Below are 19428 nucleotides of genomic sequence, written 5' to 3'. Positions count from 1 at the left end.
TTCAAATTGTGAAAATATTTTAGCCACATAATGTAGAGGCAAGGAGGTGATAAAATGACCTAAAGTATTTGCAGTATCTAGCAAAAGATGAATGAGTGGATGTTCTTTGTGTAGGCCAGGGCCTCTCAGTGCTAGCTACACATTGGATCCAGCCAGAGCGCTCTTAATCCAGTACCCGGGCTGCACCCCAACTGCATTAAGTCAAAAAAATGGTGCATGGGGCGGGGTGTTTTGAAGACCTCCCATCTCTCCAGTGTGCAAGACGAGTAGGGAGCTCCTGCTGTCTATCAACAACTAGGGACAGAATAGGGGAAAACGGATTGATCCTGGGTCATGAAACAGGTTTAAAACCACAGCTGACTAATGAGAATTGTTAAATAGTGAAATACAAGCAATCCAGAGAGACGCTAATAATTATAATCAGGGCTGTGTCTCCCGTGGCTGGCTCACCTCGGGCAGCCCACTGAACTTCCCTGCGCCTCTTGGTTTCCAGATGGCAAAATTAGGGACTGAATGAGGGACACCCAGGCCCGCACTAAAACTCTGGCCTCCTCGTGCCAACTGAACGGCCTTGAACAAGGTGCTGACCTGTCCCGGGCCTCTTTTCCTCCTCCCTCAGATGACAGTTCTAAGAATACCGGTTTCATTGAGTTGTGAGGAAGCTTAAGTGATATCAAACCTGTAAAACACTCAGCATGGTTTCTAGAGTGTGATATTTCATAAATTTTATTTGTAATTGACATAATTCTACAGACTTGGAATTGCTGTTTCATCTTGACAATGGGCTAATAGATGATGTTTTTAGATAATGAATAAAACCAGTATTGGGATTTATATAGTCTACTTTTTAAAATTCTCTGATATTTTATTATTACTATAAGACAGAAATTTAATTACTCCATAAATAACATAATGTATAATAGATGTTTTTAAAATTATTGCAGGAAATTAAAATCAAATGCAATCACCATCCCTGTGAGGGGTCTAAGTTTTTTTTTTTTGCTTAGAGTTTGGCTAAAAATCATGTATTATTTCTAGTGCCTATATTTCTATGTTCAGAAAAACTTACACTCATTTCAAGAATATTTTGTGGTAGAAAATATCATAAAGCTAAAAATTATTAATTGATTAGCATTGAGAACTTAGAGTTTTTTTTTATCTAAGAGCCAAGAGCTAAACAGATAAAATCAGACAAAGCAATATAAACAACCATCATCAAAGGTAGAAATAGTCATTTGAGGCTGATTTATTTGGGAGCTGTTCTTACTTCCAACCAAAATCTCCAGATTTATAAGGAAAAATACTTAGTCAAAAAAAAGTGATATTTTGTCTTCTGACTTCAAGTAGCAAGTATTTATCTCTAACAAATAGACTAATAAATTTCACTTGATCTCTGCCATCATTCTTTGTGGTATACCTATAATCTCCAGAAGACCAATAGGATTTCAATCTGTTACATATATTCTACACATAATATCTAAATACCATTTAGTACATGTTGGTAAGCTTTGAATGAAAAAGATGTCCTCAATTCCCTTGAAATTGGGACTTGCAATATAAACCATCTCTGTCTAATGTGCACCTGATGCCTGGCAATGAGCCTGCAGTGGGTTTGGAAGCTTTGCTGATAACTAGCTGAGTGACTCGCAGCACCTTGCAGAGGGTGGCCATTGCCCCCAGAAATGGATTAAGTCTTCTCATGGAGCTTCATCACAGCCTGCACATTTGGCCCTTTACAAGGATGTAAGATGTGGAAAGCTCCACTAGAATTAAAAAAAAAAAAATAGACTGTTAAATGCAGGATAGTTTCTTTAAATTTTTTAAAGATTTATTTATTTATTTGCAAGTCAGAGTTACACAGAGGGAGGAGAGGCAGAGAGAAAGAGAGAGGGAGAGGGAGAGGGAGAAGGAGAGGGAGAGGGAGAGGGAGAGGGGGAGAGAGAGAGAGAGAGAGAGAGAGAGAGAGAGAGAGAGATCTTCCTCTCTGGTTAATTCCCCAGTTGGCTGCAAAGGAGTTGTGCTGATCCGAAGCCAGGAGCCGGCAGCTTCCTCTGGATCTCCCACATGGGTGCAGGGGGCCCAAGGAGTTGGGCCATCTTCCACTGCTTTCCCAGGCTATAGTAGAGAGCTGGATCAGAAGTGTAACAGCTAGGACTCAAACTGACGCCCCTATGGGATGCCAGCATTGCAGGGGGTAGCTTTACCCGCTACTCTACAGCACCGGTCCCAAATACACAATAGTTTTCCCACTGATAGAATATACTTGGGGAAGCAGGAAGTCCCAATAGCATCCATTTATCTGTGACCTTCTGTTAAGTCCGGTTGGGTCCCACTGCCATGTATTGTTGCCCAAGCCACTAACTCTTCCAGGCTTTTAACATACAGGGTAGGTCGGCGCCATGGCCCACTAGGCTAATCCTCTGCCTGTGGCACTGGTACCCCAGGTTCTAGTTCCTGTTGGGGCACCGGATTCTGTCGCGGTTGCCCCTCTTCCAGGCCAGCTCTCTGCTGTGGCCCAGGAGTGCAGTGGAGGATGGCCCTGCAGGTCGTTGGGCCCTGCACCCACATGGGAGACCAGGAGGAAGCACCTGGCTCCTGGCTTCAGATTGGCCCAGTGCACTGGCTGTAGCGGCCAGTCATTTGGGGGGTGAACCAACAGAAGGAAGACCTTTCTCTCTGTCTCTTTCTCTCACTTTCTAACTCTATCTGTCAAAAAAAAATAAAAAATACAGGGTAGAGCACTTACTACTTGTTGCTAAATATTATGATGCTTACTATATAAGATGTTTATATCTGTTGAAGTGATACCAACATCATCTGGCCTGCGCTAGCTGTAAATGCCGTCACCAGTGGACAGAAAGCAGATGGTTTAGGGCAGGAAATGATCGGTCCAAGTAGGCCAAAGGATTATCCTCTTTTCCCAGTGTGACTTAGGGTTTGAACTTTCACATTAGATTCTGGTGAAAAAGCTACAGTGCTCTCAAAATAAAATATTTTGAGTAAAAAAAAAAAACCAGAAAATAAATAAAAACAAGAGGCAGAACGTTTCCCATCCTTCTAAACCTTAAAATAACTATAGTTTTCCTTATAGACCTTTGGATTTATTTCCCTGTGAGTATTTTCCTTCCAGTGATTCGTAGAGACAGCCCCCTCGGGTCTGAAGTGCTCCAGTTCTCCCTGGTCCGTCTCGTCTTCTGCCTCTCTTGTTGCCCATTTCATTAGGCCTGAGCACTCCTCCAAAGCACGAATCAGCATGATTTCCTGTGATGTGAAGAAAGGAAACTGCTCAGTTCCATGAGACTTTAGCAAGTCATTCAGAGATAGGCAAGTGCTCTGGTCTGTTGAGTGGGATACTGGAAACTGAAGCATCTTGGATAAAGGGATTTGCAGATGGGATCTTGCTCTGTCCCTCCATGTCCTATTCCCGTGTCTAAAATGCTGCCAGTGTTAAAAATTTTTGGGTGTTCAACCCCAGCTCTTTCCCACCTCCCACTTCGTACACTTCCCCTCTAAGCCCACAATCCCTTCAATCCTCTTCAATCCAAGTGGCAGCTTTAAATATTTTTCATATTTCAATCTGCCTATGTTCGTGTTGAGTCTTTGGATAGGATATTGAGAGAATCCCGCTGCCTTGGCTCTACACCATCCCCCGCCTCATCTTCCCTGGAGTTCCGTATCAGGTAGACCAGTGGTTTGGGGAGGTCAGGGGCTGCTAAGAGGCGTAATGCCAATGACATGCCGGAAGCCCCTTCTGCTGCCTCTGGTCTCAGCATTCCCACAGTGTGTGGTTTGCCCACGTTGTAATACACTGAATGGATTGGAATTCCCACCTGGAAGTGTGGAAGGATGAAAGAAGTGGAATGTTTGAGGACCGAAGACAGGAAACACCCAGACCGTTATCCTGGACCCCTGGAGAGACCCTCCCAGGAGAAGACCAAGAACACATGCCCCGCTGGAATCAGGGCAGGGATATCTGTAGCATTTTACCTTTAATCCAACCAATGCACAGCTCCTGGGCTACGCTAAGCACAGGTGCGACACACAGCCTCTGAGCTTGTAAAGTTTCCCCGGCTGCTTCTGCCCATACCATGAAAGGGCATAGTTACCTCATGTCACTGCTAATGCATTTTAGCTTTTCTTTAGCCATCATCAATATAAATCACAAAGATCATCTTCCAGGTATCAAAATTCTTTTTAGATCAAACCTTGTGAAATTGTCAATATTTACCTTTTTTTGACCTATCACAAGAGCAATTTCATATGGTGTAACCAGAACATAACTTGAAAAGGTTTTCTCTTCAATTAAAATGACTTTTGTATTTCCTAAGTTATCCGAATTTGGCTCCAGAGGTTCCCTCTGGTGAATTTGAGGCAAGATATTCTTTCACCCTACCCATCCTCTGCCCACAATGCAATTCATGGTCTGTGTTTTGCTGCCATCTGGTGGCATCAAATGTATATAGCACAAGGGATCCCCCCCATGATGTCCAGTTGTTTAACTGTTTAATGACGCTGACATTTTCCCGCGGTTTCCAGTGAAACCTATGGGTTAATAAATGGCTGGGAATGCCTCGGGGAGTCAGAGAGCCACGAGCGTGAGTATCTGTGAGGGGTCATCAAAAATCTCACTGCTACTACGTAGTATGAAAAGACTATGCCTGAGTTTCGAGATCCATTGCGTGAAAGATAAAGCTGTCTTTTACTTCCATTTTCCCATACATGTTGTAAAGTTCCCCTGTCGTCTGTCCCCACGGGCTAACAAGTGAGCATCTGTGTCCAGAGTGTCCCTGTGACACCGTCAGCATTTCTCCACTAAGATGCGCACACAAGTTCTTCTCATCACTCCTGATGTTTGTCAGATGGTAACAGATTATACTGAAGGGGAAAAAGAGAAAGAAGTGACCTTCATTTTCCAGCCATATTATGCTGTTTGGAGAAACCCCAGAGACTTTTGATTTAGCAAACATAAAAGAGTGAAGAAAATTACAGGAACAGGGTAACTCTGACTACAGTTCTGAAAGCAGTGACTTCAAGGAGGCTAGAAGCTGCTGTGGAAGGAAAAGCAAAGGTGTGGACCCATGACTCAGGACACCAGCAGCCCTGGGTTCAAGTCCAGGTGCTGCTCCCAATTCCAGCTTCCTGCTGATGCGCACACTGGGAGACATCTAAAAAGTGTATCCAGTGGTTATGTGAAGTACAAGGAATAACGGTAAATTAGAGGCCGGCGCCATGGCTCACTTGGCTAATCCTCCGCCTGCGGTGCTGGCATCCCATATAGGCGCCGGATTCTGTCCCAGTTGCTCCTCTTCCAGGCCAGCTCTCTGCTGTGGCCCGGGAAGGCAGTGGAGGATGGCCCAAGTGCTTGGGCCCTGCACCGCATGGGAGACAAGGATAAGTACCTGGCTCCTGGCTTCGGATCGGTGCAGCACACTGGCCGTAGCGGCCATTTGGGGGTGAACCAATGGAAGGAAGACCTTTCTCTCTGTCTCTCTCTCTCTCTCACTGTCTAACTCTATCTGTCAAATTAAAAAAAAAAAAAAAAACAGTAAAATAGACAGTTTAAGAAATAGAACAGTACCCCTCTCAAGTTCATCCACCTGCCCCTTCTCAGAAATAACAGTTTTATTTCTGTATTAATTAGTGAAGGGGAGACTTTTGGTTTCATAATACATTTTCCTGGTTGAATTCAGCAGTATGTGAAGATACAGAGTATTCAAAAGTAAATATATAGCATTTAAACGAGAAACCTGGACAAAACAATCTAATTTAATATCTTTCTTACAACAAAGGCAAAATTCTCTACCTAAATATTTTCAGGAACTAAAGTTTCCTTTCAAATGAGCATAGAACAAGAATTGCCTGCAATCCATTTTTATCAAACCCAGCTATCCAATGCAGTAAAGTTAGTGATTGTGTATCAGAATGAAAATGTCAGAATTCACAAGGTTAAAATTTTTGATAGGAAAGGCATCGGTTAGCTGGTGTAATAACCTTCTTTAAAATGCTTTATTCGAATGTTTGATGTTCACTTCTTAAAGCCCAAATTAAGGCTGCGCTATCAAATGGCAGGGGATCATTTATCCAGTTTATTTCGGCATCATTCAGGGTTTCACGGCTCATGAAAGACCTCGCAGTATGATGTCAGCAGCTGGCTATGTGGCTACTCCGTCATAGCCAGCCTGACCTTTGGAGTTGGGAGTTGTTTACATGCGATAATGAGCCAGGGTTTTCCAGTGCCTGAGTTCATCATGTCTGGCTGCTTAGGAAACACCATTAACTCCTTCAGGGGACCCACTGGACTCACACGAATAAAAGTCATTTTAAAAATAAGGACAAATATCGGAGGCACTTTTGTATACAAAAAATAAAAAAGCCTGATTTTTACACTAGGTCTTTGTTGGATGAAAAAATGCTGGAAACCATTCTGGGACCCCTGGAGCAATTAGAAATTCCTTTTAATTGATGCCGTATGCTTCCAAGGGCAGACATTAAACAGGTTCCCATGTGCACGCCAAATCATGAACCCAGTGTGATGTTGCCACAGTGGGCTGCCCCCCTCCCTGAGGGCTTTCTATTTGCCAAACCCTGTTCTTGACCCCTAACCTGTCACTTCGTTCGATCCTCACAACAAGCCCATGAAGCAGATACTACGATTCCTGTTTTACACATGGGGTAACCGAGGCACAGGGAGATGATGTAACCCGTCCGAGTTCACAGCCTTAATATGAAATCGAGCCAGGCAGTCTGGGTTGATCCATTGTGCCTAGTGGAACACGTTAAATCTGTTTTAGATAAACTGAACATTTGAGTTGTCCTCCAGATCACCTGTAATCCCATCTGGTACAAGGGCACTCCCACATGTTCATGGAAAGTGAAGTGTTGTGAGTTATGACAAGCCATGCACAGATTTCAGAATGCTTTGTGCCAAAATAGTGCCAGACCAAAGATAGGAATGTCATTCCTTTCTCTCATGCCATGGCTTTTGGAAGTACCCTGGTTGAGGGCTCATCCTGGGGAAGCCACACAACATAGGAGGAAGTGAGAGGGCAGTGGGAAGTGGCCTCTTATAACTTTCCTGCCCCAGGCTTGCTTCTTATTCTTTAGCTATTTCTAATTCCAACTGCAGTTAGAAAAAGGAAGGGCTGCTGGAGACAGTGGCACCTGCTGGTTCTGCCTTGGCATGTGTGGGGCCATGCTGGGTCAGTGTTTTTGGTTATCCAGTGTCTCATTGGCTATCTTCCGTGAGCCACACGCTGTGAACAGGCATGGCAGTTGCATGTTCCGTGAGTGGTGAGTCCCTGTGGGTCTCTTCTATCATGGTTCTGATAACATTAGCCTGGGGGGAAAATGCCTTTGTGGAAGCTAGAGGTACATGCGGCAAAGGTGAGGAAGCAACTTGACATTGACTTAGCTTGCTGGCTTGAAATGACGGGATTTATGGTGAAATTGTCAAGAGAATTCGGGAGTCATTTTGTCCTATTTATATCCCTAAAGTAAATCTCCATTGGTGTTCCATTTAACCTTATTTCAGATTTGCAAACAAATGCAACAGTGCTGTGTGTATGTATGTTGCCTGGAATATTATACTGGGGGCTATGGAATCCGAGGGTGCAGTGGAAACTGCTGCCATGGCCGCCATGGTCATGGGCATGGAGGAGAGGGTTCTGGCCCATGCTGTCTGCACCTCAGACAGGTGCATGTAGACTTCACTGCATGCCAGGAGACCTCTCAGTGGGGTCTGAAACTGAGTGGCAAATAGCAATATCAAGCTTTCTCCTAACAAATCACTTGCAAGTGCATTAAAATGACCCCAGTTGCAGAAGTTTAAAGTATGCTTTGTTGTTGTAGGTCTTGGCCAGCCTGCGAACCGTGCGAAACAACTTTGCTGCCTTGACTAACTTGCAGGAACGGGCGCCCAGCAAGTAAGTGATCCTCTTCTGCCCTCCTTCTTGCTGAACTCTGTTAGTGTGGTCTCAAGTTCATTGAACACAAGACATTATATGCCACACTACTCTGAGTCATTGCCATGCTGTCTAACGAGGAATACTGAGTCATAAGGTGCCCTGTTAGTTTCCTATAAATACTTTGTGGTGAGGTTTCTGATATCAGAAATGATGTACTGTGACAAATAAATGTGGTGATCCCATCTGTCGGAAATCACCTGGCATCCACAGTTCCTTCCACGCTGGGTAATTTTATAGTTTTGGCTTACTTCGTAAATTAACCAGGGCAAATAGTCTCGCCAAGCTTCCAAGTCAACTCAAAGTCACCCTCTTCGTTCTAAGACCCCAGAGAACTTTGATTATTCTGCTGTTACTGACTCTCAGATCAGCAGCTTTCATGGAGCAATTAATAAAATTGTGATTTCTGTGTTAACGGTAGAAGAATTTGAAAAAGGGATAAAGCTGAGATGGCAGATCATTGCAATTTAGGGATTCTGATCAAAGTGAAAAATCTAAAAAGAGAAAATTGATTTTCCAAGATTAAAAGCAAAACTGATCACCCATTATTCAAATTTACAGTATTTTTAAAAACCATGACTAGTAACAAACGTATTATTAAAATAGCAACTCGGGAGAATGTTCCAGAAGGATCAAAACATAAAAGTTAATATTAAGAAAACAGTGACTAGAAATCTATTTGGAATTAAAACTTATCCAAGTCTATAAAATTATATGATAGCTGCTCTTTGTTGAAGAACATGAAATGTCTGAGTGTTCCCTTCTATAATAATAGACTTGACCTCCTAAATTCACATTTTCCACAATTAAAGAGAGCTCTAGCCATTATGTAGATTTTCTGTGGTAGAAAATGGTCCTTAAAAAATCAATACAGAGGCCACAATCCAAATAGCTGGACTGGAACCCAGAACCTTCAGTTGAGTGCCGTGCTAGCAGGTGAGGAATTTCTGTGGTCCTACTGCCTCAGCCTGGACTCTGCACCTTCTTTTTTTTTTTTAGGATTTCTTTATTTATTTGAAAGAGTTACAGAGAGAGGTAGAGACAGAGAGAGAGGTCTTCTATCCGATGGTTCACTCCCCAAATAGCCACAACAGCCAGAGCTACGCCGATCCAAAGGCAGGAGCCAGGAGCTTCTTCTGGATCTCCCACGTGGGTGCAGGGGCCCAAGGACTTGGGCCATCTTCTACTGCTTTCCCAGGCCACAGCAGAGAGCTGGATTGGAAGAGGAGTAGCTGGGACTAGAACCAGCGCCCATATGGGATACTGGCACTTCAGGCCAGGGCTTTAACCTGCTGCACCACAGCGCCGGCCCTGCACCTTCTTTTTCCTCTCCACATCCCCTAGAATAACTCATTCATTCTTTAGGCTACAGCCTCAGTATCATTTTCCTGGGGTCTATCCCCTCTGACAGTACCCAACCTAGACACACCCACTGGCCCCAAAGCGGCTGCTGTGCCTTCCCGTTTCCATGTGACTGCATCCTGTCCTTAATGCCCATGCTAGCACCTGTCTCTCTGCTCCTGTTGCCCATATTCTTGTTGGGATGATTCTTAACAATGTCAACCCCTGGTAAGCAGGGGCGCTAGTTTGCTCACCGTTTCATTCCCTGGACCTAGCAAAATACAGAGTGATGGCCCTGCAGATGCTTGTTGGCTGAAAGTGTAGTGTGGTCATTCAGCCTGTGCAACCCAAGTGTGCCGCTCATGCCAACCACATTTTCCATACAGCGTAGCCATATGGGATCGTGGCTTTGGGGGTTTGGTAGCTTATAGGGACAATGTCCACACAGTTAGAAAAATCTCAGCTCTGCAGGAGGGAATGAAATTACTAATTATCACTCTCAAATGCTTTACTATCAAATTTCATCTAAGAAACCAGTTTGAAAGGCAAACAGGAAATTAATTCCCTTTAAGCTTCCTTTAGCCGTGGTCACATGGGTAGCAGCATTTAAACTGTGGCAGGCAAGCAGGATTGGCCCTTCTGTCTCCACGAAGATGATCTGAGCCCCGTGCTATGCAAGATAGGCGCTTTCAGCTGACTTGCAGAGGCAGACAGATTAAAGTGGGAAGAGGCAGCTAGAGGAGGATACGGAACCGCAGCTGACACCTCAAGTCCTGACCAGCCTTGACCACTGTGCAGTGCCAAGGGTGGCATCTAGGCCAACAATGTCATCCGGTAAACTCTAGGTGAAGGCCAGGGTGGCCTCTCTTGAGGACAATGCCTGTGCTTCCTCTACTGATTCAAACTGCGACAGCCCCCTCCAGTATCAAAGAGTAGGATTCAGTGTCCACTGCTAGGCTGCGTTCTGTCAGGGACATGACTCTGGCTCGTCACTGATGACTCTAGAGGAATTAGAACTTGACCTGCTGTGCACTCCAGGGCCCCGGGAACTTCCCAGACTCACCACTGGGTTTTGTGGAAGGTGCATTCGCAGGCCTGCACAGTCTGCCTTCTCATGTGCTGCAGGAGAGGACTGTGGGCAGAATGCACCGAAAGCCCACCCCTTGGGCGTGCACTCTGATGCGTGGCTGACGTCTGTTAACCTGCCACCACTCCCTCACCCCTCGCTTGTTCTTGTTCCGGCCTAGTCTTTATTAAATGATGCATCAATCTAACCCCAGATCAAAATATGGATAATTTCTGCTTGCTGTTACTTGTATCAAGCTCCCAAGTGCCAGCTGTCATATTGATGTTAACAAGAAATGGTAAGGAGGCAACCAACTTTTGGTTTTCCAAAACTATGCAGTAGCATAAAATTATTCAATTGATAACTTCCCTAGCCAGTACCAGTTCTTAAAGTACAAGGACTACAAAGAAACCATCAGTGCATAAATTACTGGAATATTGAACTTTCAGCAAGAAGATAGCTACTAGGATATGGACCAAAGCTATTTAAGAGCAGCAGTTCCAATCAATGGCTAGCAGTTCCAGTGGCAGTTAAGACACACGCACCCCACATCAGAGGGCCTGGGTTTGATGCACAGCCCTGCTCCTGACTCCAGCTTCCTAAGGGAATGGCTCCAGTAATTGCCCGGACAGCCTTCCCAGCTCCCAACCTGTCTGTAACCCTGCCTCGGCCCAACCCCTACCCAGCCCCGGACACTCAGGACATGAGCCAGTGGATGGGAACTCTCTGTCTCTCAAACAAATAAATGAAGCATTAACCTTTTAGTTTTATGAAATATATATCAACTTCAAATTTCCCTTTTTTGTTTTGTAATCAAAAAATTCCCATTATTCAGAATCTGAATGCATTTTCAAATCAAGAACAAAATTTAAATCTCAAGCTGATGTCAGTAAACTTAAGAGCAATGAAGTGGAACCAGAGGCTGAGTGGAGCCAGCAAGGATTTGTAGAACACCAGATTGCTTCCCCCAGGGGTCTCGCAGTCCTGCGGAGGGAGTCGTCACACCAGCAGGGTGCATTGGGAGAGACTTTGGTGTGGCTGTCCATCCCGGTTCCACAAAAGCCTCTATAGATGCGGCCACAGGCCAGAGCACAAGCCCCACAACCAGGGTGCTTTAGTTCACATCTCAGCTTTGCCACTTTAAACGCATTTTTCAACTTCCTAAAGCTTTGTCTTCCTCATTGGTAAAAGGAGAACCACAAGTCTCATGCGTTAGTAGGACTGAACAAGAAAACTCTGTGGAAGTGCTCCTTTAGCACATTGAGTGCTTCCCTGTTGGCTACTGGTAGAAGTGAAAACAAACAAATAAAACTCAGATGTTTTGCTACTTCCTTAAATGTATCTACTCTTAAAGGATTTTTAAAAGCAGTATATTTTTTAAAATGGCCAATTATAAATAACATTAGAAAATTATGTTTCAAACATTCCATAAATCACATTCTCAACATGATTTATGAAGCACTGACTGAATTCTGGATACATCATTCTGGGCTCTATAGGAAACACAGGTTAATCATATAGCATGATTTTTGTTTTTTGTTTTCCTCAAGAGGTTTACAATCATAGAGCATGAAAAACAACTAAAAACTTACAGAATACAAAATAGAATCTATTGAAGTTCTGTTTGTTTGTAGTATTTCCCTGCGAAGCTGACCTCCCTGAAACTCAGCAAGAGCCCTCTTAGGCCACTACTGGTCCTGGTTTCAGGTCTCCCCAGGGGCCATGGAGTAGAGTGACGCGATGCACTCATCCCATGGCCACTGATGAGCTTCCTCTGCCCTCATTTGTAGTATTTCTGAAATCTCAAACGTCCCCAACAAAGCTTTCAGAGATGTTTCGCAGTGTAAGAAGATAGAAAGGAGAAAGTTTGAATAGTTTGAAAAAGTTTGAATTAGTTTCTCTAATTGTAAGATAATTTACAAGGAGTCATTCACATCTGATAATGTAAGGTGATCATGAAGATTTGTGCCAAAGATGTAAGCTTGTAGATTGATTGCTTTTTCTAATTCAGAAAGTCTGTGTTTGTTCTGTGAGTCCTGGCTTAATTGAATATAGGCAATGAATAAGAATTTTGCTTCTGTGGTGTCCCTGAGACATTTATATCACTGTACTGTACTTACTCCAAAGCCTATCCACATGAGATTTAGCAGTTTTCTTCTTTGACACATGTGGCCTGAGCCATCATAGCAAGGGTGCCCAGGAACTTGACTGGATAGTCTGCAAGCATCTTCATTTGCATATCATAACTTAAAAAATAATCCTTTAAATTGCAATGCCATATCAGAAATGCCTCAGGGAATCTGCAAACCAACAATCACCAATATTTACTTCTCTACATTTTTCTCTCTTTGTCAGAAGATCACCCATGTGCAACCAACCATCCATCAACAAAGCCACCATAACAGGTAAGAAGGATCTGGGAGCTTATTCTTTGCGCGTTTAGGAAGAGGCTGTACCTCCCAAGGGTCAACATCATGTTAACAGCAGTTTTATACCGTAATTATAACATGTTAATGAAATAGGGTTTTTTTCTCTATGTTATCATTGCAATCCCTGATCTCACAAGTTGTCTATTGATGCTGTTGCTTGGAAAATCTTGACTGAGGTGTCATTTTTTTTAACCTTGCAACTTTGTGCTTGTGCTCAGTTTAGCGTTGCTCTGGTCATTTGTATTTTTAGAGGTAACATTAGCTTCAAAATGGTAAATATTTTGGTTCCATGCTTGGTTGTTTATATGTGGTATGATGTGATTATGTGGCAGCTTAGTTTAATGAAAGTGAAATCATAAAAGGGTTCTTACTTAATCAGTATCCCAAATGTGTGTTGGAAGTAGCTCTGAGTAATCCTTATTATAGCTAAGAACAAATTCAGTTTGGAAGGGAAGAGAGGTTTTAATACAATGCAGAAAGGTTCATTGGGATTGAAAGAAGAAAATCCACAGATGTTTGGGAAAGCAAAGTGTAGGGGAAGATGAGGAAAGATAAAGGTGTAAAAATAAAATTATCCCAATTCCTATTAGTCTGTTTTAGACATGAGACTTGACCTTGGCTGAACCAAAAACAGAATGCATGGTCTCATTTTGCTGAACCTGAAACCAAATTGAACCAATATAATCATTACTTGAAACCCTGTTTCATTAAAATAAATGCTTGGGAAAGAGATTCTCCAAACTAGACCAATATTTGATTTGATTCAAAGTTTTTCCTTAGACTCTAACCCAAACTATGCTGAGGAGTTACTTACCTAGTTATTTGGGAGTACACTTTGCTTGAAGAGACAGAGAGTGCAAGATTGGCCATCTTCTGGTTCACTCCACTGTTGTCCAAAACAGCCAGGGCTGGGCCAGGCTGAAGCCAGGAGACAGGAGCCTCCTCCAGGTCTCCCAGATGGGTGTCAGGGGCCCAAACATTTGCCCTGTCTTCTGCTGCTCTTCGAGGCCATTGGCAGGGAGCTGGATCAGAAGTAGAGCAGCCACCACATGGATAGGTGCCCAGACAGGATGCCAGTGTTGAAAGCAGTGGCATTAGCTGCTGTACCACAATGCCAGTCCCCTCATAGTTGATTCTGAACCAGTTAATGTTTTCTCTTTAGAGAGTCTATCAAATGGGGCTTGCATTTCAGTGAATATTAAATCATTGGCTCTCTTTTCCATGTTTCTCTTTCATGATCTTATTGGTGATTATTTTCAATTGTTATTTCAGAGTATATACAAGGGTTCTTCAAAAAGTTCATGGAAAAGGCACATTATCTTTTAATGACATTTTTCTGTGAGCTGTTTGATGTTTCCTTGTATATAGTTTACCAGTTTGGTTCTTCACATTGATCGAGAGATGAACAATAAAAATCTATCTATGCTACAGGAAGATATTCGGTAGAAAATGTCTTCAGAAACCCAAATTCAATATAAATGGGCCTGTACTAAGCAGAGGGTGTGGAGCCATGTCCTTGTGTCTCTGTGCGCTTTTCTGAACATGTTGTGGGATGAACCAGTCTTCTGTGGACGTGAGCCTAGGGCCCTAGTAAGACAAACCGTGGGGAATCTGGTCTCCAGTCCTGGGCTGGGCAGTCTATCTCTTTGCAAAGAATCCTCACGCCATTTTTGTAATAAATGAGACTGTTTTCAGTAGAATGCAGTGCTATTTTGGTCCCCAGATCTTTTAGTTTCAGGTCACACAGGAGCTGGCTTCACAGGTGAGCCAGCACCCCCCGCCCAGAGGTTCAGCTTCAGGTGCCAGTGCAGACTGCTGGTCCAACAAGAAACAGTTGGGTGCTCAGTGCTTGGGGTGGCTGCTCAGCCACTCTGGCAGATGCCCAGCCCAGATTAAAGGGAGATGGCTGCACTCAGAGGGCTCGGACTTGGTCCCAGACACATGTGAGAGACCCCACAGGAGATCTTAGAAACTTTTATATAATACTGAGATCCTGAAGCAATTCTAGAGCAAACCATGAAGTATAAAGTTTGGAAAGGAAGGTGCATATGGCTTAAGTTGTACCCTCAAGCTCCTGACCTGAAGCCTAGGGCCAATGGGGCTATAGAAATATCTTAATCTACATAGGAAACTAATGGGGCTCACGTTGTGGTATGGCAGGTTAAGCCTCCACCTGCATCCCATATGGGTGCCGGTTCAAGAGCTGGCTGCTCCACTTCCAGTCCAGCTCCCTCCTAGTGAGTCTAAGGAAGCAGCGGAAGATGGCCCAAGTGCTTGGGCCCCTGCACTCACGTGGGAGACCCGGAAGGAGCTGCTGGCTCCTGGCTTTGGATCAGCCCAGCTTTGACCATTGCAGCCATTTGGGGAGTGAACCAGCATATGGAAGACCTCTCTCTCTTTCTCTGTAACTCTGCCTTTCAAATAAATAAGTAAAACTCTAAAAAAGAAGAAAAAGAACTTCAACTGTCTGCATATATCATACTCTGATGTCATGCCATGCTTTCTAAGGATTTCTCCCTTTGAACTCACAATATCCTTTTCCCCTCATTGAGACTATTCCACTTGACACGTACAAAAGCTAAGAAAGTTTGATTTTCCATTAGGATGAAAGCATGTTAGTCACTGCCAGTTTTTATTTCCATATATAATAGGTAAAGATACAGATCTAAAGTGATCTAACAGTTCTTTAACAACAAAGCTTCTAAAGGTACGTTTACAATAGAGACTATTAAATGCCTGTTTTGTTCTTTCTGGTGCTTTAACAAAAGATGGTGGGTAGCATTTGAAGCCAAAGTGTGAGCCCGGTCTTTCTCTTTTGCCTAATTCTCAGGACTGTTGTGAGGATTCAAGGGTTACAGAAAGGATAGAGTCCCAGTAGGGCCCCCTCCAACCCTGCCCCAGGCTCACATTTGTTTGTGGTTGTTCCCAAGGCTGATTTAAAACTAGAAGAATAGAGGTGGCAGAGGTCATTAAATGTCTATCAGCTTCTGTGTGCATTTCACTCACATCTTGTCAAGGTGCTTTCAGAAATCCCTACATTATTTGGAGTAAGTATTCACCTACTTGGTGGGTGTGTGCACCAGAGGGACAGTGTGGTGAAACATGTTTTGGGATCACTTTCGATCTCTGTGTCGGGAGTTGAGCTGTATCACTGTATGGGACAGTCAATTCGTTTGAGCACTTCGCATTCCAATGTAAAGAAAAAGGTTCTGCAGCCATCCCAGGAAATCTTGTCATGTCTTCCCAGTATCATGCTGAGTGTGTTTCTGAATTTCCATATTTTTCAACTTCATTTCATCACCTGTGATTTGAGGATTTTCATGCAAGCATAGCTCTGAGAAAATCTACTTAGATTTCTTTGTTTTAAAGAGGAGAAAACTGAGACATGTGAGAGAAAATGCTGCCTAGTAGCAGAGCCAGGAATAAGTATGTGGTTCCTTAAAAATCAAAAAAATTATTTATTTATTTTGAATGTCATAGTTAGAGACAGAGACAGAGAGAGCGAGAGATCCTCCATCCACTGGTTCACTCCCCAACTGGCCTCAATGGCCTGCCCTGGGCCAGGCCGAAGCCAGGGGACAGGAGCTTTATTTGGGTCTCCCACGTCGGTGGCAGGGGCCCAGACACTTAGACCATCTTCCGTTGCCTTTCCCAGACCACTAGCAGTGGAGCAGCCAGGACAGAAAGCGGCGCCCATATGGGACACAGGTGTCAGTGTCGCAGGCAGCTGCTTTACTCACTACGTCACAGTGCCAGCCCCATATGGTTCCTTTTTCTGAACCCAGGGTCCCTCTTCCACTCGTAAGAATAATTGGCCCTTCGTCTCATGGGAGTGTGTGTTTTAGAGAAAAGTGTTGAAGAATGTTAATTTCTAAGTAATAGATATAGCATTGGAGTATTTGTACATGAACTTGAAAATTAGAAAATATATTATCCAAACTTCGGACATGTCCTTTAAGTTAGGTCTTTTTTATTCTACACTGGTTATATCCTAGATGCGGAAAGATAGAAGGCCTAAGGCAAAGGACTTTTGGCTTCTGAGTTTGGAAAATACAAGGTCTTATATCCAAGCAATAAACTAGTGTGATTACCTCTTCTCACCTGTAGAGGGAGACACATGATGTGGTGATGTCCATCAACTCAGACTGAACTGGTTCAGGAAAAAATGCGGTGTAGTCTCCATTCCGCTTTGTATTTTCTTACCCTGAATATTTATGACTTTGTTCTTAAAAAGGGCACATTCTAAATATAATTTAGTCAATCAGTAGGTAGAGGATTAAAAACTAAACTGTCCAAATACTAGTCAGTCAAAATGTGATGAAAAGAAAATCTTATGTTTATTCTTTGTGCTAAAATCCAAGGGGAGAAAGCAAGAAGAAAGACATTTAGCTGGGACAAATATTTTATTACCTGAGCTAATCGTTCAATGCTTTGAGCTTATTAGAGGAAAGAAACTAAGCGACTATTTCATGGTGACAGTAATAATGCTAGCTGCTTAGATCTGCCCTTTAAGTCTATTTGAGTGTTTTCTATATAATATTAGTTTAAAATATTTTATATTTTAAAATAAAGTATATTTAATATTTTGTATACAGTGTATATAATATTAAAAAATATATAGGGTCTGGCACTATGGTGTAGCAGGTAAAGCTGCTGCATCCCATATGGACGCTTGTTCGAGCCCAGACTGTTTCACTTCCAACCCAACTCCCTGCTAATGCACCTGGGAAAGCAGCAGAGCATGGCCCAAGTGCTTGAGACCTTGCCTCTACATGGGAGTCCCGGAAGTAGCTCCAAGCCTGTGGCCTTGGATCTGGATCGGCCCAGCTCTGGCCATTGGAGCCATTTGGAGAGTGAACCAGTGGATAAATCTCTCTCTCTTTCTCTCTCTCACTGTGACTCTGCATTTCAAATAAAACAAATATTTAAAAAAATGGAAATACACATGGGGCGGCATTCATCACAGTAGTTCAGCCACCACTTGGGCAGTGCATATCCCTTATCAGAACATCTGATTTGCATCCTGGCTCTGCTCACCACTGCAGCCTAATGAGCACCCTGGGAGGCAGCTGGGGATGGCTTATGGTAGTTGAGTCCCTGCCACCATGAGTTCTCAGCCCCTGGCTTCAGTGTGGCCCAGCCCTGGCTGTCGTAGGCATTTGGAGAGCAAACCAGTAGATGGAAGAACTTGGCTCTGTGTCTGAGAGAGAGAGAGAGGGAAAGAGAGAGGGAGGGAGAAAGCCAGCAAGCTACTTACCAGTTGGGGACAGCAGTAACATAAAGAAGGCCAAGGGCTGTGTGAGAGAAGCCCTGAGGAGACTCTGAACTCTAATGTGTGTGAGGTCTGCATGAAGAGGGGGCCAAGCCCTGGCAGAGAAGCCCCACCCTCCTCATCCGCCACTAGCACACAGTAGCTGTCCAGTGTCTTTTTTCTTTCATAAAAGTGAACGTTCTGCCGGCGCCGCGGCTCACTAGGCTAATCCTCCGCCTTGCGGCGCCGGCACACCGGGTTCTAGTCCCGGTCGGGGCGCCGGATTCGGTCCCAGTTGCCCCTCTTCCAGGCCAGCTCTCTGCTGTGGCCCGGGAGTGCAGTGGAGGATGGCCCAGGTGCTTGGGCCCTGCACCCGCATGGGAGACCAGGAAAAGCACCTGGCTCCTGGCTTCGGATCAGCGCGGTGCGCCGGCCACAGCAGTCATTGGAGGGTGAACCAACGGCAAAGGAAGCCCTTTCTCTGTGTCTCTCTCTCACTGTCCACTCTGCCTGTCAAAAAAAAAAAAAAAAAAGAAGAAGAAGAAGAAGAAGGTTGTGGCAACACTTCAGTTACTGCAGAGAGTGAGCATTCAGTAACATGTCTTAGGATGTGACTGGACAATGCTCATGATGTATTATGTTTAACAGCTTTAGTAAAACATTCATAAGGATCGTGTATGTCTTATTTAAAGGGTTTTTTTTGCTTGTTTTGCTTTTATACTTAATACATCTCATGTCAGATATTCTAAAATTTTAAGCTAAAGCTGTTGCTTTTACAATATCTCCACATGAAAAAGGCTTTGCTTAAATACAGGAAGGATGACTATTAGTTAAACTTATGATTTTTTTAGAGCAGTGACAGTCCAGTTCTTTCCTTGTAAATATACCAGTTTGATCTCCTTAGGCTTTCCTTTAGAGATTTCTCCTATTTATTTATAAAAAGTCCATGTTTGATGGTGACTTTTTGACCAGAAATTAATTGAAGTTATGCTTGGTTTTCTAAACAGTGAAAACAAATGATATATTCTGATTATGGGGGAGAATAATTGAAGTGTATCTCTATTGACAAAGTGTCTGATTTGGTTATAACTTTAATTGGAATAATTAAATATTCATTTAGTCAACACAGCAAAAAGATTTAGACCAACAACATAGAGTGAAAACCTGGCTTTCCTCTTACAATCCTGTTTTCAACAATTTAATTAAAATCTCTAAGCTTTAATTTTTTTCATCAGTAAATTCTAAGTCTTGCTTAGCACAGTGATTGGTACCTAGAAGGTATTCAACAGAATTTAGTTATAATTATTGCTATCATTGTATTAATATTTTTACTACCCACTGGGTCAACAAATATGCACCTTATTATATATTATCTGCAAC

The 19428-nt window shown here is 43.4% G+C and overlaps 1 protein-coding gene across 20 annotated transcripts in view; it reads left to right on the top strand.

The window, feature by feature from the left end:
• PDE4D (phosphodiesterase 4D) overlaps positions 1–19428 on the top strand; it is a 1654385-nt gene that overhangs the window by 1434464 nt on the left and 200493 nt on the right. For all 20 annotated transcript variants that reach the window (XM_070056730.1, XM_008262244.4, XM_070056728.1 and 17 more), the window contains 2 exons: positions 7849–7922; positions 12724–12773. In XM_070056730.1, the coding sequence (XP_069912831.1) occupies positions 7849–7922; positions 12724–12773 (124 nt within the window). The remainder of the gene's footprint in view (positions 1–7848; positions 7923–12723; positions 12774–19428) is intronic.

Source organism: Oryctolagus cuniculus, chromosome 14, assembly GCF_964237555.1.
Source record: "Oryctolagus cuniculus chromosome 14, mOryCun1.1, whole genome shotgun sequence".
Lineage (NCBI taxonomy): Eukaryota > Metazoa > Chordata > Mammalia > Lagomorpha > Leporidae > Oryctolagus > Oryctolagus cuniculus.
Note: the sequence above shows the minus strand (reverse complement) of the source record. Positions and strands in the feature narration are given on the sequence as shown.